The sequence below is a fragment of the Ochotona princeps genome, chromosome 6 (genome assembly GCF_030435755.1).
Source record: "Ochotona princeps isolate mOchPri1 chromosome 6, mOchPri1.hap1, whole genome shotgun sequence".
Taxonomy (NCBI): domain Eukaryota; kingdom Metazoa; phylum Chordata; class Mammalia; order Lagomorpha; family Ochotonidae; genus Ochotona; species Ochotona princeps.
Genome location: NC_080837.1, coordinates 68,641,290 through 68,660,071, shown reverse-complemented (window position 1 = coordinate 68,660,071; position 18,782 = coordinate 68,641,290). Strand labels below are relative to the sequence as shown.

The following is an 18,782-nucleotide window of genomic DNA, read 5'->3' as shown; positions in this document are numbered from 1 at the left end:
AAACAACACAAACAAAATATCACCAAGTCTGAACCTAAGTCTGAACATCCTGCAAGTCATCCCATAATTTTGACTGACACTGGTTTTGTAATATCCACAAGACTCATGACATGAACACAAGTGATCTGATACTTGGATAAGAAAATCAACTGAATGTTAGAAGTTTCAGGAGGAGCCAACAGGAGGGCACGGTGCTACCCAGGCATGAGGAAGTCCCAAGGCACCCTGGCACACAGTCTTCCCTTTAGCTTCATTTCCTTCTTCCCGTCTCCGAGCAGTTGCTTCCATAACACACAAATCTTTGGCTTGCTTAGAATCATGTGATTCTGATCACTTTGTTCGCTTGGGAACAGTCTCAGTGAGGCAGCAATGGCTGTTTCCTAGGCAACAGCCTCTCTTCTGGAGGAAGACAGCATCTTCCTGCTCTCCTCCCTTAAACCATGTGCATTTGTTTCACAGGAGAGTAGTAAAAAAATAATGTACAGGCATACAAATAAACAACACTTTCACTTGATACAAACTGCAACAAGCGAAGAAAGCACACCATGCTTTGGTGTTCCAGAGGCTTGGTAACCAGTAAAGCATATTTCCCTCCCAAGGGTCCATCAACTTCTGGCACTTGTCTTGCTGTACATTCTCTGTAACGTTTACTTCTGCATAATACTTAAAGTGCAATTGTCTCAAGGCTTTGTTTCCATCACAAATATTATAAAGAAAGAGCTGTTTGGGGTGAAGATATGGCACAAGGACTACGGGAAGAGCCCATAACTCCCACAGCCGCTGGCCAACAGCAGGCTGCCCACACATGGGCTTTATACAACAAACTCTGGAACTTCGTCATGAGTGAGATCCAGAGAAAAGTACTTGCTGGTTCTTTTAACTGGAAAAGCATCTTGGATGTTGACGCACTGCTGGGCCAAGCAGCTGTTGCAATACAGGCCTTCCTCATCAAGTTCATGGCCACATCCAAAGGTATAACTCTGAGCAGTGTCCTGACACAGACCTGCAATGCGCAAGAAGTCTTTCTGGTAAAGTCTGATGTCATCAAGGCTCAAGCTATGTCGATCAGTGGAGGTCTTTGGTTTTCGACACACAGTCTGCAAAATAAGGGGAGGTTGAGACAACTTTAAGAGAATAGACTGATGTGAAAGAGCAGTGTATCTTCCTGGCAAAGAGGCTACGGCAGAACCAGAAAAGACACTGGGAAAGGGGAAGGAACCCTTGCATGTGGGAGATGGGTGTTTCCTGGGCTCCTGCCGGGACATACATCAACACCAGCACCAATATGAATGTCATCTAACATGCACTATGTGCCAGGCCCTGCCGTAAATGCTCAGCATGTATTAACTCATTTAATCACTCTAACAGTTTCAGGAGATGGAGGCTATTACTGCTTCACAGACACATTAACCAAGGTACAGTCGTAAACACAAGAGGAACTCAACACACGCAGGAATTTCAGAAATCAATTAGCTTAAAATAAGACTGTGTAAGTAAAGTTCTACTTATTTATTTGTTTATTTTCAATTTATTTGTCTATTGCTATTTTAATAAAAATGGGAAAACAAAACAAGAAACACACTGAAAAGAAGTGTTTTTCTAAACGTCAGAATTCTTGCGCAAAACACAAAGTGCTGTTGGTACAGAAAGTGTTGGGAAGGAAGCACAGGGCCGCAAGGCAGCTCCTGAACAGGCAGAGGCCACAAGCTGCCAAGTGCTCCACCCAGCCCGCAGCAGACACTGAGATGCTGAATCCCAAGAGGCAATCCTGAGGGAGGTGTCCGCGGGTCATAGAATGCTTCAGACAGCCAACGCATCACTGACCTAACTTTTGCTGCCTTTCATGCTTTTGCTAGATCCAACATTTTCAAGATGACACTTCACCAGGATACGTCACATCTGAGTGACACCTCCAGCCGGTGAGAATTCCTTGAGTGCTGCTGCAGTCCTCTCAGGCTCCAGCTGGGATTCCCACTCGGAACCACTCAACCACCTCCACAAGCCCTTGAGATAAGCACCAATTGCTCTCCCCACATTATGGCTATGGAACCGTAGGCCTACGGTGCTTGGCTGGGGTGCACCGAGCGGAGTGGCGCAGGAGCCATCACCCAGGCAACCATGCTACATATACTACTGCTTTAGTGATTCCTGCAGTTTTCAGAAAAACCCTTCAGCCTCATTTTCACGTTATGGTTACTTTAATGGAAGCAATACAAAGGAAAGACAGATGGGGAGAGAAAAGGGAGGGGTTGGTTCAAAAGAAGTGGGTGGAGAATGCAACAAGGAAATAAAAGAGAAAGTCATCAAAGGACCCAGGGACCAAGAGAAGACTCTGGACAACAGGCAGCACCAGCTGCAGGCTAGGTCCAAAGGCTGAGCCCACAAGGTTCAAGACTTTGGACCTACAGCGTTTAATGTTTTTAGAGTTCACCCACCGTCATGGTTTGTCAAACACTTCAGCTCAGCACACTCTGGAATTTCAATCAGAACGGAATGATCAGTGTTTAGAAATACTTTTACCATGACACACCTGGCAGAATGATTGTTCTTCAGGTTGCTAAGATCAATCAACACACATGACACTCCCATGTACACACATACACATGCTGGCTTCCTAACCATGTGAAGGTAGTAATGAATCCAGATCAAAAGCAATTCACACAGAAATGGAACTAAGAAGCAAAAATGAAAAGAAACTGAGAACACAACTATAATTTATGGACCTGGTAAGAATCATTTCTTGATAGACTTTAACTTGCCCTCACTTGTGTACGCATAAATGTACATGGCTAGGCAAAGTGTTCTCTAACTTCAGTTCCTAACTGCAAATGCCCCATTTCCTCAGTACCTGTGGAAGGGAATCGGTGCTCTGGCCACGCAGTTTCACCACAGTTTCTGATGAGCTGGAGGTGGATGAACCAATTTCTTTCACAATCAATCCTGAGGGAAAAACAATGAACAGATCAATTTAGCCATGCTTCTTGCCAATTTTTTTTTTTTTTTTAAGATTTACTTATTGAAAAGGCAGAGTGACAGAGAAGAGGGAGAGATCTTCCATCCACAGGTTCACCCCACAAATGGCGACAATAACCAGGTCTGAGTTAAGCAAAGCCAGCAACTCTACCCTGGTCTTCCAAATAGGTGCAGGGACTCAACCATTTGGGCCATCTTCTGGAGCTTTCCAAGCACATTAGCAGGGAGTCTGATCATAAATGGAGTTGTGAGAATTCAAATGGGTGCTCGAATGGGCATCTAATACAGGATGGTGGCTCCACAAGCAATGGCTTAACCCACTATACTATACTGCTGGATCTTCTTGCCACATACTCCGACCTGAAAAACTACCAGCAATGAGACATCCATTGGGGACTGTGCAGAGGAGTCACCTGTGATTCCTGGGTGCTGCATAGCCAGATGGTGCATTCTCTCCAGGAAACAGAGAGCAATGAGGAGATATGGGGTCAGAGTGGGGGACAGAGCTAAGAGTCTGAACCCTATGAAGTTAGAAAGACAGACAGACTGTAGGTGTCTCATCACTGCATCTCAAAAGCCTCACTTCCCTTCATTTGTGATCACCACTGGCATAGAGTTTATCCCATGCGGAACAGTTTCATTATGCTTGGGTGTGCAGTGGACAAAACTGGGGGCTCTGGCCTCTGGTGTGAGCCAGATCTGGGCTGGACTGAGGCCCAGTGCCCAGGCTGTTTCCCCAGCCTGTCTGTGTCGCAAGCTCCTGTTGTTAAGATGGGATGCTCACAGCACCTATTCAAGACTGCTTCAATGACAATTCAACAGGGAATGCACGAAAAGGGGTGGAATCTCTTTTTGACTGATGGGGACACAATGACACAGATTTCACTGTAACAAGACCAAGAAAGATTCATCACTGGGTTTGGGAGATGAACAGAGTCCCCCACTGCCTCAGCACTCAGGGCAAAGTACAATCTCACAAACGGAAATGCAGACTGACACTTATTTCCCTAGATGTGTGCAGAATGTGGGTGAAGCACCCCACAAAACAGTTTCACCAGGTAGAGTGTGGACAAGAACTGCAGTTGCAAGTGACCACCACTGCAGTGTTTTCTGGCACATGAATAGGTCAAACTTGAGATACCATTATACAAAAAAAATAAAAAAAAAGAACTGGGGGTCAGGATTTTGTGGTTTCACTTGCTCATGGCCTACAGAAATGACTTCTTATCTTTCCTGCCTTACTGTTCAGAAATGTCTCATGATTCAGTGTACAACACTTACCTTATGTATATTATTTGCCTTGCATACATTACATTTTCAGTAATTACTGAGGCATGAAACATTAAGCCACTTAGGGTTCACTGTGTACAGTTTAAGAACTTCTCAGGTGATGCTCAAGTTTTGGGGGCTGGTACCAACTGCTTTAGTAGAGGTTGTCTCTCCAGAAACACCATTCTCTTTACAGAGTATTAAACAGTGCATGGACCTGTGCACTGGTTGGCATCGGGTAGGGGTATTGTAGATTTCCTGCAGTTCTGCCAGTGGCCACATGCCAGTACAACCTTCACTAAAACCCTGCCCTGCCACAAGGCAAGGTCGTGTCAAGAGCCTGGTGCTCCTGATGTGGCACCGGCAGATGAGCCAGGCAGGCCCGCTGTGACACTCCCTCAGCTGGGCTCAGGGCTTCAGGAGCAGTGTTTACCTGCTCCACCGCAGGGAATCCAGAAAGTCAGGATGACGCAAGGAGCAGCAGATAATCACCTGCTACTAGGATCCAGAGAAAGCATTACTACTAATTTTACATAGTCTTCCCTTTCTAGAGACATTTTTCTTTACTTTGGACATAGTTTCAAAAACTTTGCACTGTTTCCCTATCTTTCTTCTGCTACTAAATATTCTTTGCACCTCTCTGATTTGGTGGCTGTATAACAGGCCACTGTATAGAGTATGACTTAAGCACTTGTTCTTTTCTGTTAGATTAAGGAACATTTCAATACTTTTTTGAACATATGTATCTTTTGAAACAGTTACTCTGCTAATTTATATTTTATTTCCATTTAAATTTACAAAAATGCGAAAATAACAACCTCATCACCAACATTAAATGCAGAAATACATAAATGCAGAGAGGGGATGGGATGGCCTCTCCTACCCCTCCGCATGGGCACCTCAACATATAATTTCTACAATGTGTGAGTGGACAGAAGAAAAACTGATTTTGGTGCAAGGATTTTGAAATGTTGTGTAGTTTCTTTTTCCTAATGTGCATTTCCCATGAACTTCTTTTACGTGCCTGGATCTGTGCTAATAACCTTAGGTCTGACTGTTGTTTCTAGCCACACAGCACTTTCCTCCATAATACAGTTTCATCATCGATAAAAGTAAGAATGGAGGACTGAAGGGTCTCCAAGGTCCCACTGGATGTATCACATGATTCTATGATTTTAAATAGTAAAGTGTAGCAACAATAAGTGAAGTGAGTAAGTGAACAGATAAAGGTTCAAACCACAATGTACATGGTAGAAGACACTGATGCTCAGGGTGGGCACGTGGCCCCTTCACTTTCACGGAGAGAACCTGACCCTGGAGCCGGGGGCACTGATTTGGATGGTCTCTTCTTTGAGGCCTGTGCCTGATGCAGAACCCCCAGCTCACTCCTCTGTCTTCCAAGGCACCTGCTTTCCTACCCAGCGGGAGTCCTACTGGAGCACAGTCATGCCCTCAGGAGCTCACCAGAGTGTCCATTCAGCTTCTGGGACATCAGCATGTCCTCCGTGATATAGATGCACATGTCTGGGCTGACTTCCAGAGACTCTTCATTCATGGGCTCCAGGTCCCTGGGGTCATCGACCAACATTTCAATTTCTGACACAGAAGAAGGAAAAGACACTTAATGACCTGGAGGGAGCTGCCTATAATTTTCCCCAGCCACACTCAGGGGTAGTTATGTAGCTATTCAGTTTTGAAAATGAATTTGCTCATGAGACAATTCAAACAAGAAGCTTCAGGAACAACTCCCAGCTAGGGTGCTTCTTGTTCTCTTTTACAGAGGGTTGCTGTGTTAGCTATGTAACCCCTAATTCCAGCATCTGATGATCAACTCTTACTTACTCTTCAAGAAGAAAGCTCCCCCATGACTGCCAGGTCGTCTGCTGACGATGGCCGAACGAGCTGTCAACTTGGAGGCTTTCAGGGATTTGATCTGAGAGCCGCCGAGCTGTGCAGGAGCCTAACCCACCTTCTACAATTGCTATCTTTCTCCCACACCTTAAACCAAAGCACTAACTTTAGACAGAAAACAAAAACAAACCAACAACACACTGGAGATAGCCCAATGCCCAGTCTGTCTGATATAGGTCACAGGTCTCTTCTCTGATGCAGAGGAAGCTCCCTCCCACCAAGTGTTCCAGTGACATGGGAGGCACTTAGAGTTTACTAGTTAGCACCATGGCATGTACTTAGCCTTTTGGGGGAAATTCAAGGTGCTCTTGTCACTTGTCTATGTACTCCATGCTGCTGTCCTAACCCTTGCCTTTATTTCATCTGGGATTCAGAAATGCTGTTACAGACAGACAGGAGTACAGGACTTACTCTCTACTGACACTTCATCCTGTGGTTAACTCGACCCCTGTGGCTCCAAGGATCATGACAGGGGACTGCTTTGCTCACAGCAGAATATAAACAACTTAAGCAAGTCACCAGGCAAGATGGCTCTGTTCTTGCTACCAGGTTGCACCCCTGACAACAGTTCTGCAGATTCAGTAACTGAGAAAGCCAGGAGGACAAGAGCAGCAGACAAGGGACGGAAGGTGAAGGTGCCTTTACCATCGTCTTGCGAGTCCTCCTCCAGGCGGTCCTTGCCACCACTCTCTACCCCGGAAGTGTGGGAGCTGCCATGGCTGGTCATCGAGCTGCAAGTTTTCAGCTTGTGGTGCAGAGCACTGCCGGAACAGCTGTCCTCAGGGCCTGTGTCCCGTGGCTTGGTGTCGGCCTCAATGCCTGAGGTGTGGGAGCTGCTGTGGCTGGTGGTAGAGTGACGAGAAAGGCGCTTGTGTTTCACACTGCCCGCACTGCTCCCGCTGGCCCGAGAGCGCTTCTCCAGCTGGTCCATGTCCAGGTCCAGGTTGTCACTGATGTAAGACTCCCGGTATTGCTTCTTCTCTGTGGGAGAGGGGACAAAGTTTATCACTGTGCTCAACTGTCTTAACAGAAGGAAAGCTATGGGCCGGCACAACTGTACAGCCAGCATCTGGTGACTGGGAGCAGGAACTCAACTAATACAGAGTGAATAAAAATCGCAATGGGCCTGCGGGAGTCTTTAAGCTACCCAGAGAGCATGGGAGTTTCAAGCATTATGGAAGGACACTATTCCAAGCACAGTCACAAAGGATCTTCTGTATAACCTGTGATTGGTTCATGGTTCCCACCATGAACAAAGCTTGGTATGCTAAAACAAAACATTTGGCACTTCCAGAGCAATGAAGGACCTATGTGATGTTGAGGTATATTTTGTTCCATAGCATACCTGACATTTTACATGCCTGGTGCTTCTCCATTGATAATTTTAAGAGCACTTCTCTAGGAGACTTCCATGACTGTAATTATATCAATGGCCATTCATTTTATCAGTGCATTCATTCAGTCTGCTACCCTGCTAGCTTGGCTATGGGCTGCCGAATACAATATAAAATGAAATTACTCTTCTGAGACTTTTTTTTAAAGAACATGAACTCCAGCATCTTAAGAATATGCATTAGTTTTTCTCTGTGCAGGCTGAACTTCATGAGGCTTCCTTTCCCACATGGCCTATGATAGGCAAAATCATTCCTCAACATCAGTGCTGGTCTTCAATGAAGTCACGGCAGATACTTCAAAGCCCCTTCCATCAAACGCTAACCGCATCCTCACACTGAGGTATAAAACCACAACTGAGCAGCAGGTATAGAGCTGACAAAAATATTTTTCTGTTTTTGATCAGAAGTTGGAAAAAAAACAGTTTAGGTTTCTTGACTTTATAATACTAATGAGAAATAACACATTAGAACAATGTTAAAAACAGTGCATTTGAGGACTGTTAACATGGTATTATTTCAGAATCTACTATCTAGTGGACTAGTTGAGTTCTCAGGGGCCTGCTAATGGATTTGATTGTCTTATTTCTCGGTTAAGTAAAAATACTTGCATTCCTGATGTCTGAATCCAGCTCTTCAGTGTAATCACCACTGGCCCCCTCGGGAGGGAACAGGTGGCAGGCCAAATAGAAGGTAACATACACTTTCCAGAATGCAAAAGGCTGCGTACAGCACTGGTCTCTAGCTCAACTGTGCCATCACTGGGAGTCAGGCTCAAACACAAGGCAAGTGTGCACAGCCCTACAGAAAGCAGGCTGGTCCCCGACAGCAGAGCCTAATGCAGCCCTCCCTGCACAGGGCACACCTCTCCATCCAGTTCTCAGGGCAGGAAGGCTGTTTGCTAAAAGGTGCTGCAGAACTCTCTTGTAGTGCCTGCTACCTGAAGGCTCAAAGGAACAGCCTTGTAGCCTTTGGAGAAAGAAAGAGGAAAAATTAAAAAAAAAAAAAAAGGTCTGTATTTCTAGAGTTCTATTTAAAATATTTTTATCTACCTATTTCATTTTATTTAAATGAGAGGGGCAGGCAGAGATAGACGGATTCCATCATCAAATTCACTCCCCAAATGCCTGCAACAGCCAGGGCTGGACTAGGTGGAGGTTAGGAACCTATAGCATGATTCAGGTCTTCATGTGGGTATCAGGAACCCAAACACCTCAGCCATCATCTGCTGCCTCCCAGGAAGTACACCAGCTGGAAGGTGAATCAGAGGTGGAGGTGCTAGGGCTAGAACCAGAAACCCTGACATGGAAGACAATGCTACTCCTGTGCCAAAAGCCTGTTGCTATGGTTCGAGGCAATCTAATAATTTGAAAACTTTTCTACTTCAGTATAAACAAGACCCTTCATCCTGAACTTTCTCATACTTCAGAGAAGATCACAGTTTCCATTCGTACCTCAGGATACTCATGAGAAAACAAGTGCTTGCCCGCCTGCTCTTGACCTAACAGGAGCTTGGTGTAAATCCCTTCTCCTGTCGACACGTCAGCTGAGCCTTAGCAGTTCACATGGTGGGCTCTGCTTCCTTCCCAGTGCTCAATCATTTGGGCCCTCTGCAAATATTTAAGAAGCTTCACATACATACCAACAGAGGGAAGTGTTTCAGTCATTCTAAAGTTTCCTCTAAGAAACATGCTGTGCCACTTGCCCTCCCCGGGTGTCAGGGAGGCAGGGGACCAACGTATTTGTGCCCCTTTCTCTCTTTGTATCTAAAAATGCAGATGCCATGGGCGTCTCCTACATCATGTGGCTGTCACACCGTGAGTGTGCACTATTGTCCCCTGACGCAGGACTTCAGTATCCACAGCCTACACTGTAGAACAGTGGGCACAGTTTTAAATGGCACAGTGCTTCTTTCTCCCTCTCTCCTACTCCCTATGAAAGAATTGTGGATTATTTTCTACTATAAAAGGCTAAAGTAGTATTTAAGGCAAGGTTACTCTATATGAAATTTAATGAAGAAAAATACTAACTTTTTTACGCTATTTTTTTTTTTAATGCTAAACTAACACCAAAACAAAAGGGTTTTTCTTGTCAGAATTATAAAGATCTTTAGTGTGGGTGAGGTAAGTAGATTTAGGGCAAAGTTGGCCCAGAAAAACCTGGTCTCCAGCCATTTTCGGACCTGGTGTTACTTCTAAGTAGAGGATACTAGGCATGTTTTCTCTGGAAGGAGAAAAGGAAGCCATTCCTCCATATCTATCATGTAAAAGCACTCATGTACATTTTCAGCATCTTTTCATTTTTCTCCTGCCATGGCGTAAATGCTGCCTTCCAAACTCACATTCAGGTTTAGCTGTCACTACAGCAACTTTAAGATATAGGACCTTTGGGCCCGGCGGCGTGGCCTAGTGGCTAAAGTCCTCGCCTTGAACGCCCCAGGATCCCATATGGGCGCCGGTTCTAATCCCGGCAGCTCCACTTCCCATCCAGCTCCCTGCTTGTGGCCTGGGAAAGCAGTCCAGGATAGCCCAAAGATTTGGGACCCTGCACCCGTGTGGGAGACCTGGAAGAGGTTCCTGGTTCCCGGCTTCGGATCGGCGTGCACTGGCTGCTGCAGCTCACTTGTGGAGTGAATCATCAGATGGAAGATCTTCCTCTCTGTCTCTCCTCCTCTCTGTATATCTGACTTTGTAATAAAATAAATAAATCTTTAAAAAGAAAAGATACAGGACCTTTAAGGTGACTGGGTTGGGGTTCTGTCCTCATGAATGGATTGCACTGTTGTCAGGGTGAGGCAGTAATGGGGAGAGGGGAACTCCTTCTTCTGTCTCTCCAACCCTTTCCATGCCCATCTTCCTTCCACAATGGGATAATACAGTAAGAATATGAGATACTGGAACCTTGGTCTTGGACTTCTAAGGCTCCAGGACTGTGAGGACACAAAAACCTGTTCTTCACAAATTTCCCAGTTTATGGTATTTTTCTATAGCAGTACAAAACAGACCAAGACATTCGTTCATGTAAGCCTTCAAATATACCTGGTTCTATGCTTGGCAGTAAGCAAAAAACTTTTCCTTCCAAGAAGCAGGAATTCTTTACAACTTTACTTTAGAACCCATAAACGAAGTTCACTAATTTGCTCCAGCTTTGAAGGGCTTCTTGTAAGGTTAGCTAAAGGAGAATTTACTGAAGCACTGAAGGGAGGAGGGTGTTGACAGAGTAAATGAACTTGGCCAAGTGCAGTGCTGGGCACTGAGAAAAGAGGCCGACTTGGCAAATGACAGGCTTTGCGCTTAAGTCAGTCACCCAGGCTCACAGATTCCCTGGTGCTTTATGGCTCCAACTGAATTCCTCCTAATGTTCCTGTCAGCACAGCAAAGACAAATCTGTGACAAGGATGAGTCATTGGGGAGGAGAGCTCGCAGTCTGGCAGCAGGAGAAGCCAATACACCTGACAGTTACACCACTTCTCCTGGGGGACAGATGCAGTTCAGTGACAGGATGATTCATGCTCTAATCACTACTAAATTACAGGGGAACCTCCAAATGAGGTCTCATTTGGATGGAGGGATGGCTTTTCAGACAGATCAATCAGATACACAAACCTGAGGATTTTTTTTTGTTTGTTTGTTTTGTTTTTCAGGGGGACAGTTTGTTTAAGAGAGGATGAGTATTAAACTGCAGGGAAGGGGTGATCTGAATTCCCATCAAAACTGGTCAGACACGGCCCCAGATGGACTACACTGTTCCCTCTGCATGTCAGCCAAGTCCCACAGGACTGGCTCACAAAATCCTTATCATTCATGCTGGGCCAGACTTAAGGTCCTCCCAAGTATCAACCAGAGATGTCAGAGAAACTTCTGGGACAAACCCTCACTGTCCCTCTAACGTAAGGAACAATGTGGGTAACAGCACAAGGTGGGCCAGTGTATGCACAGGGCTCCAAGACACAGGCGACATTTACCACCTAGGGAGACCCTGCCCTGTTCCCTTTACAGGGTAGCTTCTACCAAGCCATGTAGTAAGAAACTGGCCACCTGGACCAAAGAAGCAGCTATGCAATAGAGATGACCTCAGATACAGTGTTTAGGTGCTACAGCAGACAGAACTAAACTTGCCCCCTTGCCTTCTGGCATGGTGCTGTGGTAGCAACATAAGTGCTGTTCTCACTCTAGAGGGTTTCCGTCTCCAAATCCCATTCATGATAGGCTCAGGACAGCTCCAGTGTGAGACACCATGAACAGTAAATGCACGGTGCACAGCCCACCCAGACACCGTGATACCTTCATTTTCCTCCAGCTTCCGGATGTGGCGCAGGATGGGCTGCAGATTCATGTAGAGACGGTGGCTGTTGCTCAGCAGCTGCAGCAGGTGCCTGGAGCGCAGGGGGCAACCCGTATAGTATATGAGCTTCCTGGCAGAAGGCAGGCCATCGGGCAGAATCTCAAATCTTTTCCCCTGGGGAAGGAAAGCATGAATCCAGTTCAGGAGGCAGAATCATTTGTCAAAGTTCCCTTCACTTTCTATTTAGTAAGGGAAAGTACAAATTCAGAAATAGATACAGATAGCTCCATTTCAAATTCCCTGGGCTAGAGGTGGGCTTTGGTGCAGCGGTTAAACTGCCCACATCCCATATTTGTGTGCCTGAGTCTGAGTCCTGCATCCTGGGTCCAAGTCCTAGTTCGGAGTGAGCAGGGTGTGACGAGCACTCAAGTAAAGCAGATGGCTCACATGACTGGGTACTCCAGGGGTGTGTACCACATGGAAGGTCTGTACTGAATTCTGGGCTTCTGTCTTCAGCCTGGCCCAGAACCAGCTGTTGTGGGCATTTGAGAAGTGAGGCAGAAGATGGAAGATCTTTCTCTATCTCTGAGCTTAAAAGAGAGAGAGAGAGAGAGAAGAGGAAAATGGAAAATTCTCTGAAAGATAAGTGACTTTTTTATTTAAAAGGCAGATTTACAAAAAGTAGAGACAAAGAGAAAGATACTCCATCTGCTGGTTCACTCCCCAAGTAGTAGCTGCAATGGCTGGGGCTGAGCCATTCTGACACCAGGAGCTAAGAACTTCTTCCGGGTCTCCCACGTGGGTGCAGAGTCCTAAGCACCTGTGCTATCCTCTGTTGCTTTCCCAGGCCATAAGGAGCTAAACTGGAAGTGGAGCAGCTGGGACACAAACTAGTGCCTTTATGGGAAGCCTGTGCTTGAAGACAGAGGATTAAAGTGTTAGGCCATGGCACCAGCCTCAGGCGTACTTTAAAAAATGATTTCTGAACAAAGCAGGATCACCACCAGATATATGCATTACTAATCTGTCACTCTTTGAGCCCCATAAAAACATGGATAGAGGCAGCAGAGAAACAGCTAGAAAAAAACCCATGAATTTGCTCTAACAAAAGAGAAAATATTATTTCTAAAAATAATAAACAAAATAAATAATATTCTAAAATAAAAGTATTTTTCTGTTAACAACTATAACCCTTTCTTTATGAGTTTACAAAGCTATTATTAGAAACATCTTTTTTTATATTACTCTTTATTCTTTGTTCACAAAGCAGTAACTTCCCAAAGAAACAGGCAAGTCCCACACTAAAGAATCTGCCCTGTGATTACAGTCTTCTGTTTGCTACTCCTTCTGCTGTGGTGTGTGTGTGTGTGTGTGTGTGTGTGTGTGTTTGTGATAATTCCATTTGATGAACTCATCTTGTACTTTTCCTATGTTTCCTGGGTAACTACGGTAATTTAGGTGGTATGGCAGAGACAGACAAAAATTAAAATCAGTAATTTATTTTGCTATAGAATTCTTTGATTTTGAGTTCCCCACTGATGTGACAATAGTATATGCATAACATAAGAAAACAAATTACTTTCAGCTTCAACTTTAAAAATCACTTAAATATTTTTATCTGTTTGAAAGGCAGAGTACCAGAGGGAAAACAGAGAATTGGAGGAGACAGAGAGAGATAAAGATCTTCTTTCCACTGGCTTACATCCTGTATGTTCAAAACAGTAGGCTGGGCCAGGCTGAAGTCTTGAGCCAGGAACTCCATGTGGATTTCCTCCAAGAGTGGCAGGGAGTACTTGGCCCATTCTCTGTGACCAGGCAAGATATGTCATGAGGACACTGGATTGAAGTAGAGTAGCTGGGACTAGAACCAGGAATCCTGATATGGCCTACGGGCATCCTAAGCAGCAGCAGCTTGGCCTGCAGTACCATGATACCCGCTTCAGCTTCAGCTTCTGAACAGTAACTGCCATGGAGCAGCATTCAGCACAATAGTATGTTGTCTGGGATGCTGCCATCTCTGGTTCAAGTCCTGGCCCTTGTCTGACTTCAGTTTTCTGTTGATACATACTCTGGGATGCAGCGGGTGATGGCTGAAGTAACGGGATCCTTGTCATCAATGCAGGACACCCAGACTGAGCTCTGGTGAGCTCTGGGCTCCTAACTTCAGTTTGGCTCAGCCTCGGCTGTTGGAGCATTTGGAGAGTAAAACAATGAACAAAAATCTGTTCCCATCTGTCTATCTGCCTTTCAAATAATTACAGATTTTAAAAACTCAAGTAAGACAATACAGTTTTAAAACAAAACACAAAAAATAAACAGAAAGAAACAATTCATGAGATGTTTTAAGTCAGTTAAACTTACCACAAATACCAACTTTCCAACATTTGTCCAGGGGAAATCATAAAGTAACTGTTTTTCTTCATCTAAATTCTGTGGAAACAATTACATTTAGAGTTAACAGAAAAAAATGATAGATACTTTGAAACGCTCAGACTTCTCTCCCAGAAAGCTACAACACAGTAATTAAAATGAGAAGGCAGTCCCCATTTCTCTTTACAAAAGCGGAGATAGTAATTAAAAGATGACTGATACAGTCTTGTAGCTTCTGCTCCTGAGTGATCGCATTAAATGGCCCTTCCAAGGCAATCATTCCCTTCAGGCCTTTGCCTCAATTAAAAAAACAAATAAATAAAAAGTCCAAAAGATGAGGGCTGAGATACCACAAGGCACTCAGACTTTCACAACCAGATGTTTTGCCTGCATCTAAGGTAAGGCAACCTTGTATTTTCCAGTGTCTCACTGAAGAAACCCTGACTCCTGCTCCTGGCTATTGGACAGCACCATTTTACCTGCAAAACATGATAGGGACTAGGAACTTGAGGCACAAGTTCTATCAGAAAAGTAAAATTGGAGTTAAAATGTCTAGCCAGAAACTTCGTATTGAAACATCATTTTTGTTTTCAGTTACAAATGCTCCAGAAGTTAAAAGACACACAATGCACAAAAACAGAAATATCTGGCTATTGAAGATTTGTTAGTGATCTGTAAATGATGAGTCTGGGCCAGGCTTTGGCTACTGTCTTCTGTTACAGCGGACTTGTGACTGTGTAGGGCAGCCTGAATCACTCCACCCACCTTCCATCCTCTGCACCTGTGCTCGCCAGGGGTGCTGACTGACTCCTGGATCTGTGGTAGGACCACACAGGCTCACTGCTAACCTAGCATATGGTCCAACTCAGTGGGCATGTAGTTTTTATTTACTAACCTGAAAAATCTGTATTCCGCGCATAGTCAATCCAAGGGTGAGTGAAGCTTCAATTTCCCTTTTATCCTGTAGGAATATAATTTTATGAAAAAGCACATTTTTCCCTTACAAGGATAATTTACCCACAATAACAACAACAAAAAACCCAGAGAAATTTTAGGATGGGAAAACTTATGACTTAAAAATAACCTGGCTCAAGTCTTTCTACATCCTTAGTCTCCTACAATATTTAAGCAAATCATGAGCATATTTTTCACCAGTGATGGTATACACGTTCTACTTTTCATTCCCCTGAAAGGCCAGAGTTTTAGTGTTTTCCACTAGCGTTATACATACTTTCATACTTGGTGATATTTTAAATACTCAGGTTATCTAGAACTCCTATAAACAAGGTTATTTCTGTGCTGTTTTTGCAGGATTTGCCTTGGCATCTTATACTTACTCTTTTCTCATACATTACAATTTAAGATCTACTGTCCTAGCATATTCTGAGACACATTGATTTTTATATGTCTAAAACTGGGCAAGTCTCCCATCTCTGGAGTGGGAACTAGAGGCAAATGACTAAACATTTAAGGCTCTTCCCTGAGAATAAATAAAAAATGCTACAAAAGTTTTATATTTAGTTAGCTTAGAAATAATCATTTCAAGAGGTTATTACTTGCCCATATGATACAAATTCTACCAAAGCATAAGCTAAAGAATAAACCACAACCGTTAAGAACAAAAAATTGTACAATTAAAAGTGCACTCTATAATCTGGATACAGCATTTAAATCCTCATCTTTAACAGCCATATATAAGGTGTGAGGTTCAGAATAGAAGGTAAATGAAATTACTAAGTAACTAAAATCTTTTCCTGAAGATTTCTCAATGAAACAACGAATATTCAGATTTTCATTCAATTTAGTGTCAATTTTTCCATGAGCATGGGAAGAAACTCATCTTCACCTGGTATAGGAAAGAGGAAATGTAGCCTATTTCCAGTACTTGGGCTGTTTCTTTCCAAGGACTACACCTGTATTTTCATGTCAAGAAAGTCACATGCACTCTAAGGTCTAAGAGGAGCAATCATCCATCACTTGCTAGACTCTGCCAGTTCCCCTTTGAGACCATACTGATTCTTTTCTGAAGGAAGACTACTCCTGAGTGTGCTAGCCGTTCACGCATCCGGTGCACATGAGAGAAAGAGGAATCCAGCATTCTTATCAAAATGTTCTGTCTGCCTCAATTTCACATAACCATCCCCCGAATGAAGCCAGAATTAATGACTGTCAGTTGATTTCTGCAAAGAACAAAAACTGCTCATCAGGTCATACTACCCATTCCCTCATTTTGCTTCCTGACATTTCCATCAAATACCTTAAAAAGCAGGTTAGAGTCAATTTCTGTGCAATGCAGAAAGTACCTCATTTTAAACAAATGTGAATAGTTACTTTTTACAAAAAAAAAAGATACACTGGGGATATCTACTCTAGTAGGAAAGTTTTTTTTTTCCCCATGCGATTTATTTATTTGAAAGAGAACAAGAGGGATGAAGAGAGACAGAGGGAAAGGTAGATTTAACATCCATGGGATTGTTTCCTAAATGCCCACAACAGCCAAGTTGCAGCCAAGAGCCTGGAATTCAATCTGAATCTCCCCTGTGAGGAAAAAGAACCCCAGCTCTTGAGACGTTATCTTCTGCCTTCCCAAGTACACATTAGTAGAGTCAGCTCTGAGGTGGAGCCTGGACACAGACCAATATGGAATGAAGGCAGGTGTCCCAAGCAGTGTCTGTACCAAATGCCTGCTCAGATTCTTAGTTTTAAATAGAAGTCTTAAAAATAGCAAACTTTCCTAGCAAATAAAGCAAGAAGCAATACATATTTCTGAGCACTTACTAATGTGCCAGATATTCTACCTCATTATTTCAGACTCATTATCTCATCAAATCCCCTCAACCCTGTGACATACATTGTATCATTCCCACTGAATATTCATAAATGGTCCAGGGTTACAGTTACAACCGCCTAAGTAGCTTACCAAACAGTGAGAAGTGACACAGGGTTTTAACAGAAACCTTATTCTAAAGGAACAGTCTTTTTTTTTTGCCTGTCACAATAAATTTTATTATGAAAACAGGCTGGTGTGCGGACATGGGGACAGACAAGTGCATTTAGGTGATGTGGCTCAGGTGAAGCAGTGTGGCTTCTTCACATTGATGCCATACTCGCTGAGGGCAGGGGTCAAGTCCTCCATGGTTAGAGTGTACTTGCGGTCCTTGCTCTTGCTCCGGGAGCTGCCAGAGGTTGTGCCCTTCATTTTGCAGTGCTGTAGGGCATCGTTGGCAATATCTGAGATGAATTTCTGGGCAGCTAGGGAGATGAGCCGGATTATCGTGGGTCTGAGGCCTCAAAGCCAGCACGGTTCAAGTAGTAACCAGTCACTGCGTCTGGGATCGTAGGCTTATAGTCCTCCAGCTGCATCAAGAAGTCCATCAGAGGCGTGCTGGATACCACAGGCTTCACCTCTCCGTTGGCCGCGCTCGGAAGCACGTAAACCCCGTTCGACATGGCTCCCTCTGGGGGCGCCGCGCTGGAGGGCAGCGCAGCGGGAGCGGAGACCGGGGCGCCTTCCTCCCTCCCTCTCCCCCTCTCTCTTTCTTTATATGATACAGTTCCATAGGCTCCTGGTATTTCCCTTATCCCCTCTCCAATTCCACCCCACCCACCTATTTTCTCTATATCTTACTAAAGTATAATTCTTCATACACAGTCATATGTCCATCTTTGCAGGCATGGACAATGGCAGAAAAGTCCAGCATCCTATCGTCAAGATAGAGTAAACAGTTTCATTGTAAGTCCATCTTTGGAAGTAGCGATGCATACTGCATTGTATCCTCACATCTGGATATGTCAGTGATTTCACAGCTACTGTACATCCCCTCAAATGAAAAGTCATAATACAAAATCAACAACAGGAAGAAAAATCGAAATTTACGATGCCACGAAGTTAAATAACATGTTACTAGATATGACAGTCTCCATTACACAACTTTTACATATCCCCTTAAATGAAAAGCCACAAAACAAAATCAACATCAGGAAGAAAAAAGAAATAAACAACACCATGAAGTTAAATAACATGTTACTAAATGACTAACATGTAGCTGAAAAAATGAAAATCAAGAACCTTCTTGAAGAAAATGATGCTACTGTATGATTTATGAGTCACTGAAGAATTTAATCAGAAGAAAGTGTTTTGAAGAGATGAATCTAACAGAAAACATCTAAATCCATGAGATAGTTTCTGCTGATTTTTGTTGGTGTAATGTGTCTCTTCTAGACAACAAATAGATGGGTTTTTTAAAATTATATTTTTGACAATCTTTACATAGCTAATTACGGTAAAAAGGTTCAAGGGCTATAGGGAAGTGGGTAAGATCATCATTTCCACATTGTTTCCTTCACGTATCTGAGGTAAAGGGGGATATTAAGGGAGAAGCCCCACCCAGTTTCCCACCCACCCCAAGTCCCGGACGTGGAACATGCTCTGAGATACTTGCTCAAGTGGTTTTGATAGTTCACCAGTTATGAATCGCTGCCAGTCTCGCTACTCCAAGCACGATGAGGTCGTTGAAGAATCCACTGATTGACATAGTCCATCATAGAGTTTCCATTTGCCCGGTATTTCGCTGCCAACATACA

At 44.0% G+C, this 18,782-nt stretch overlaps 1 protein-coding gene and 1 pseudogene across 3 annotated transcripts in view; both read right to left on the bottom strand.

Annotated features, from left to right (window-relative positions):
* Nucleotides 1-528: 528 nt before the first annotated feature.
* The window catches only part of FRMD6 (FERM domain containing 6), a 79,339-nt gene continuing 61,085 nt past the window's right edge, over nt 529-18,782 (bottom strand). For both annotated transcript variants that reach the window (XM_058666429.1, XM_058666430.1), the window contains exons 8-14: nt 15,094-15,159; nt 14,190-14,258; nt 11,828-12,002; nt 6,799-7,134; nt 5,707-5,838; nt 2,849-2,940; nt 529-1,097 (exon numbers count right to left, since the gene is read on the bottom strand). In XM_058666429.1, coding sequence (XP_058522412.1) covers nt 813-1,097; nt 2,849-2,940; nt 5,707-5,838; nt 6,799-7,134; nt 11,828-12,002; nt 14,190-14,258; nt 15,094-15,159 — 1,155 coding nt within the window. In that variant the 3' untranslated portion in view covers nt 529-812. The remainder of the gene's footprint in view (nt 1,098-2,848; nt 2,941-5,706; nt 5,839-6,798; nt 7,135-11,827; nt 12,003-14,189; nt 14,259-15,093; nt 15,160-18,782) is intronic.
* On the bottom strand, nt 17,176-18,098 carry LOC105941793 (transcription initiation factor TFIID subunit 10-like; annotated as a pseudogene). The gene is made up of 2 exons (XR_009245531.1): nt 18,076-18,098; nt 17,176-17,670 (listed from the first exon to the last, which is right to left on the bottom strand). The product of XR_009245531.1 is annotated as a transcription initiation factor TFIID subunit 10-like (transcript).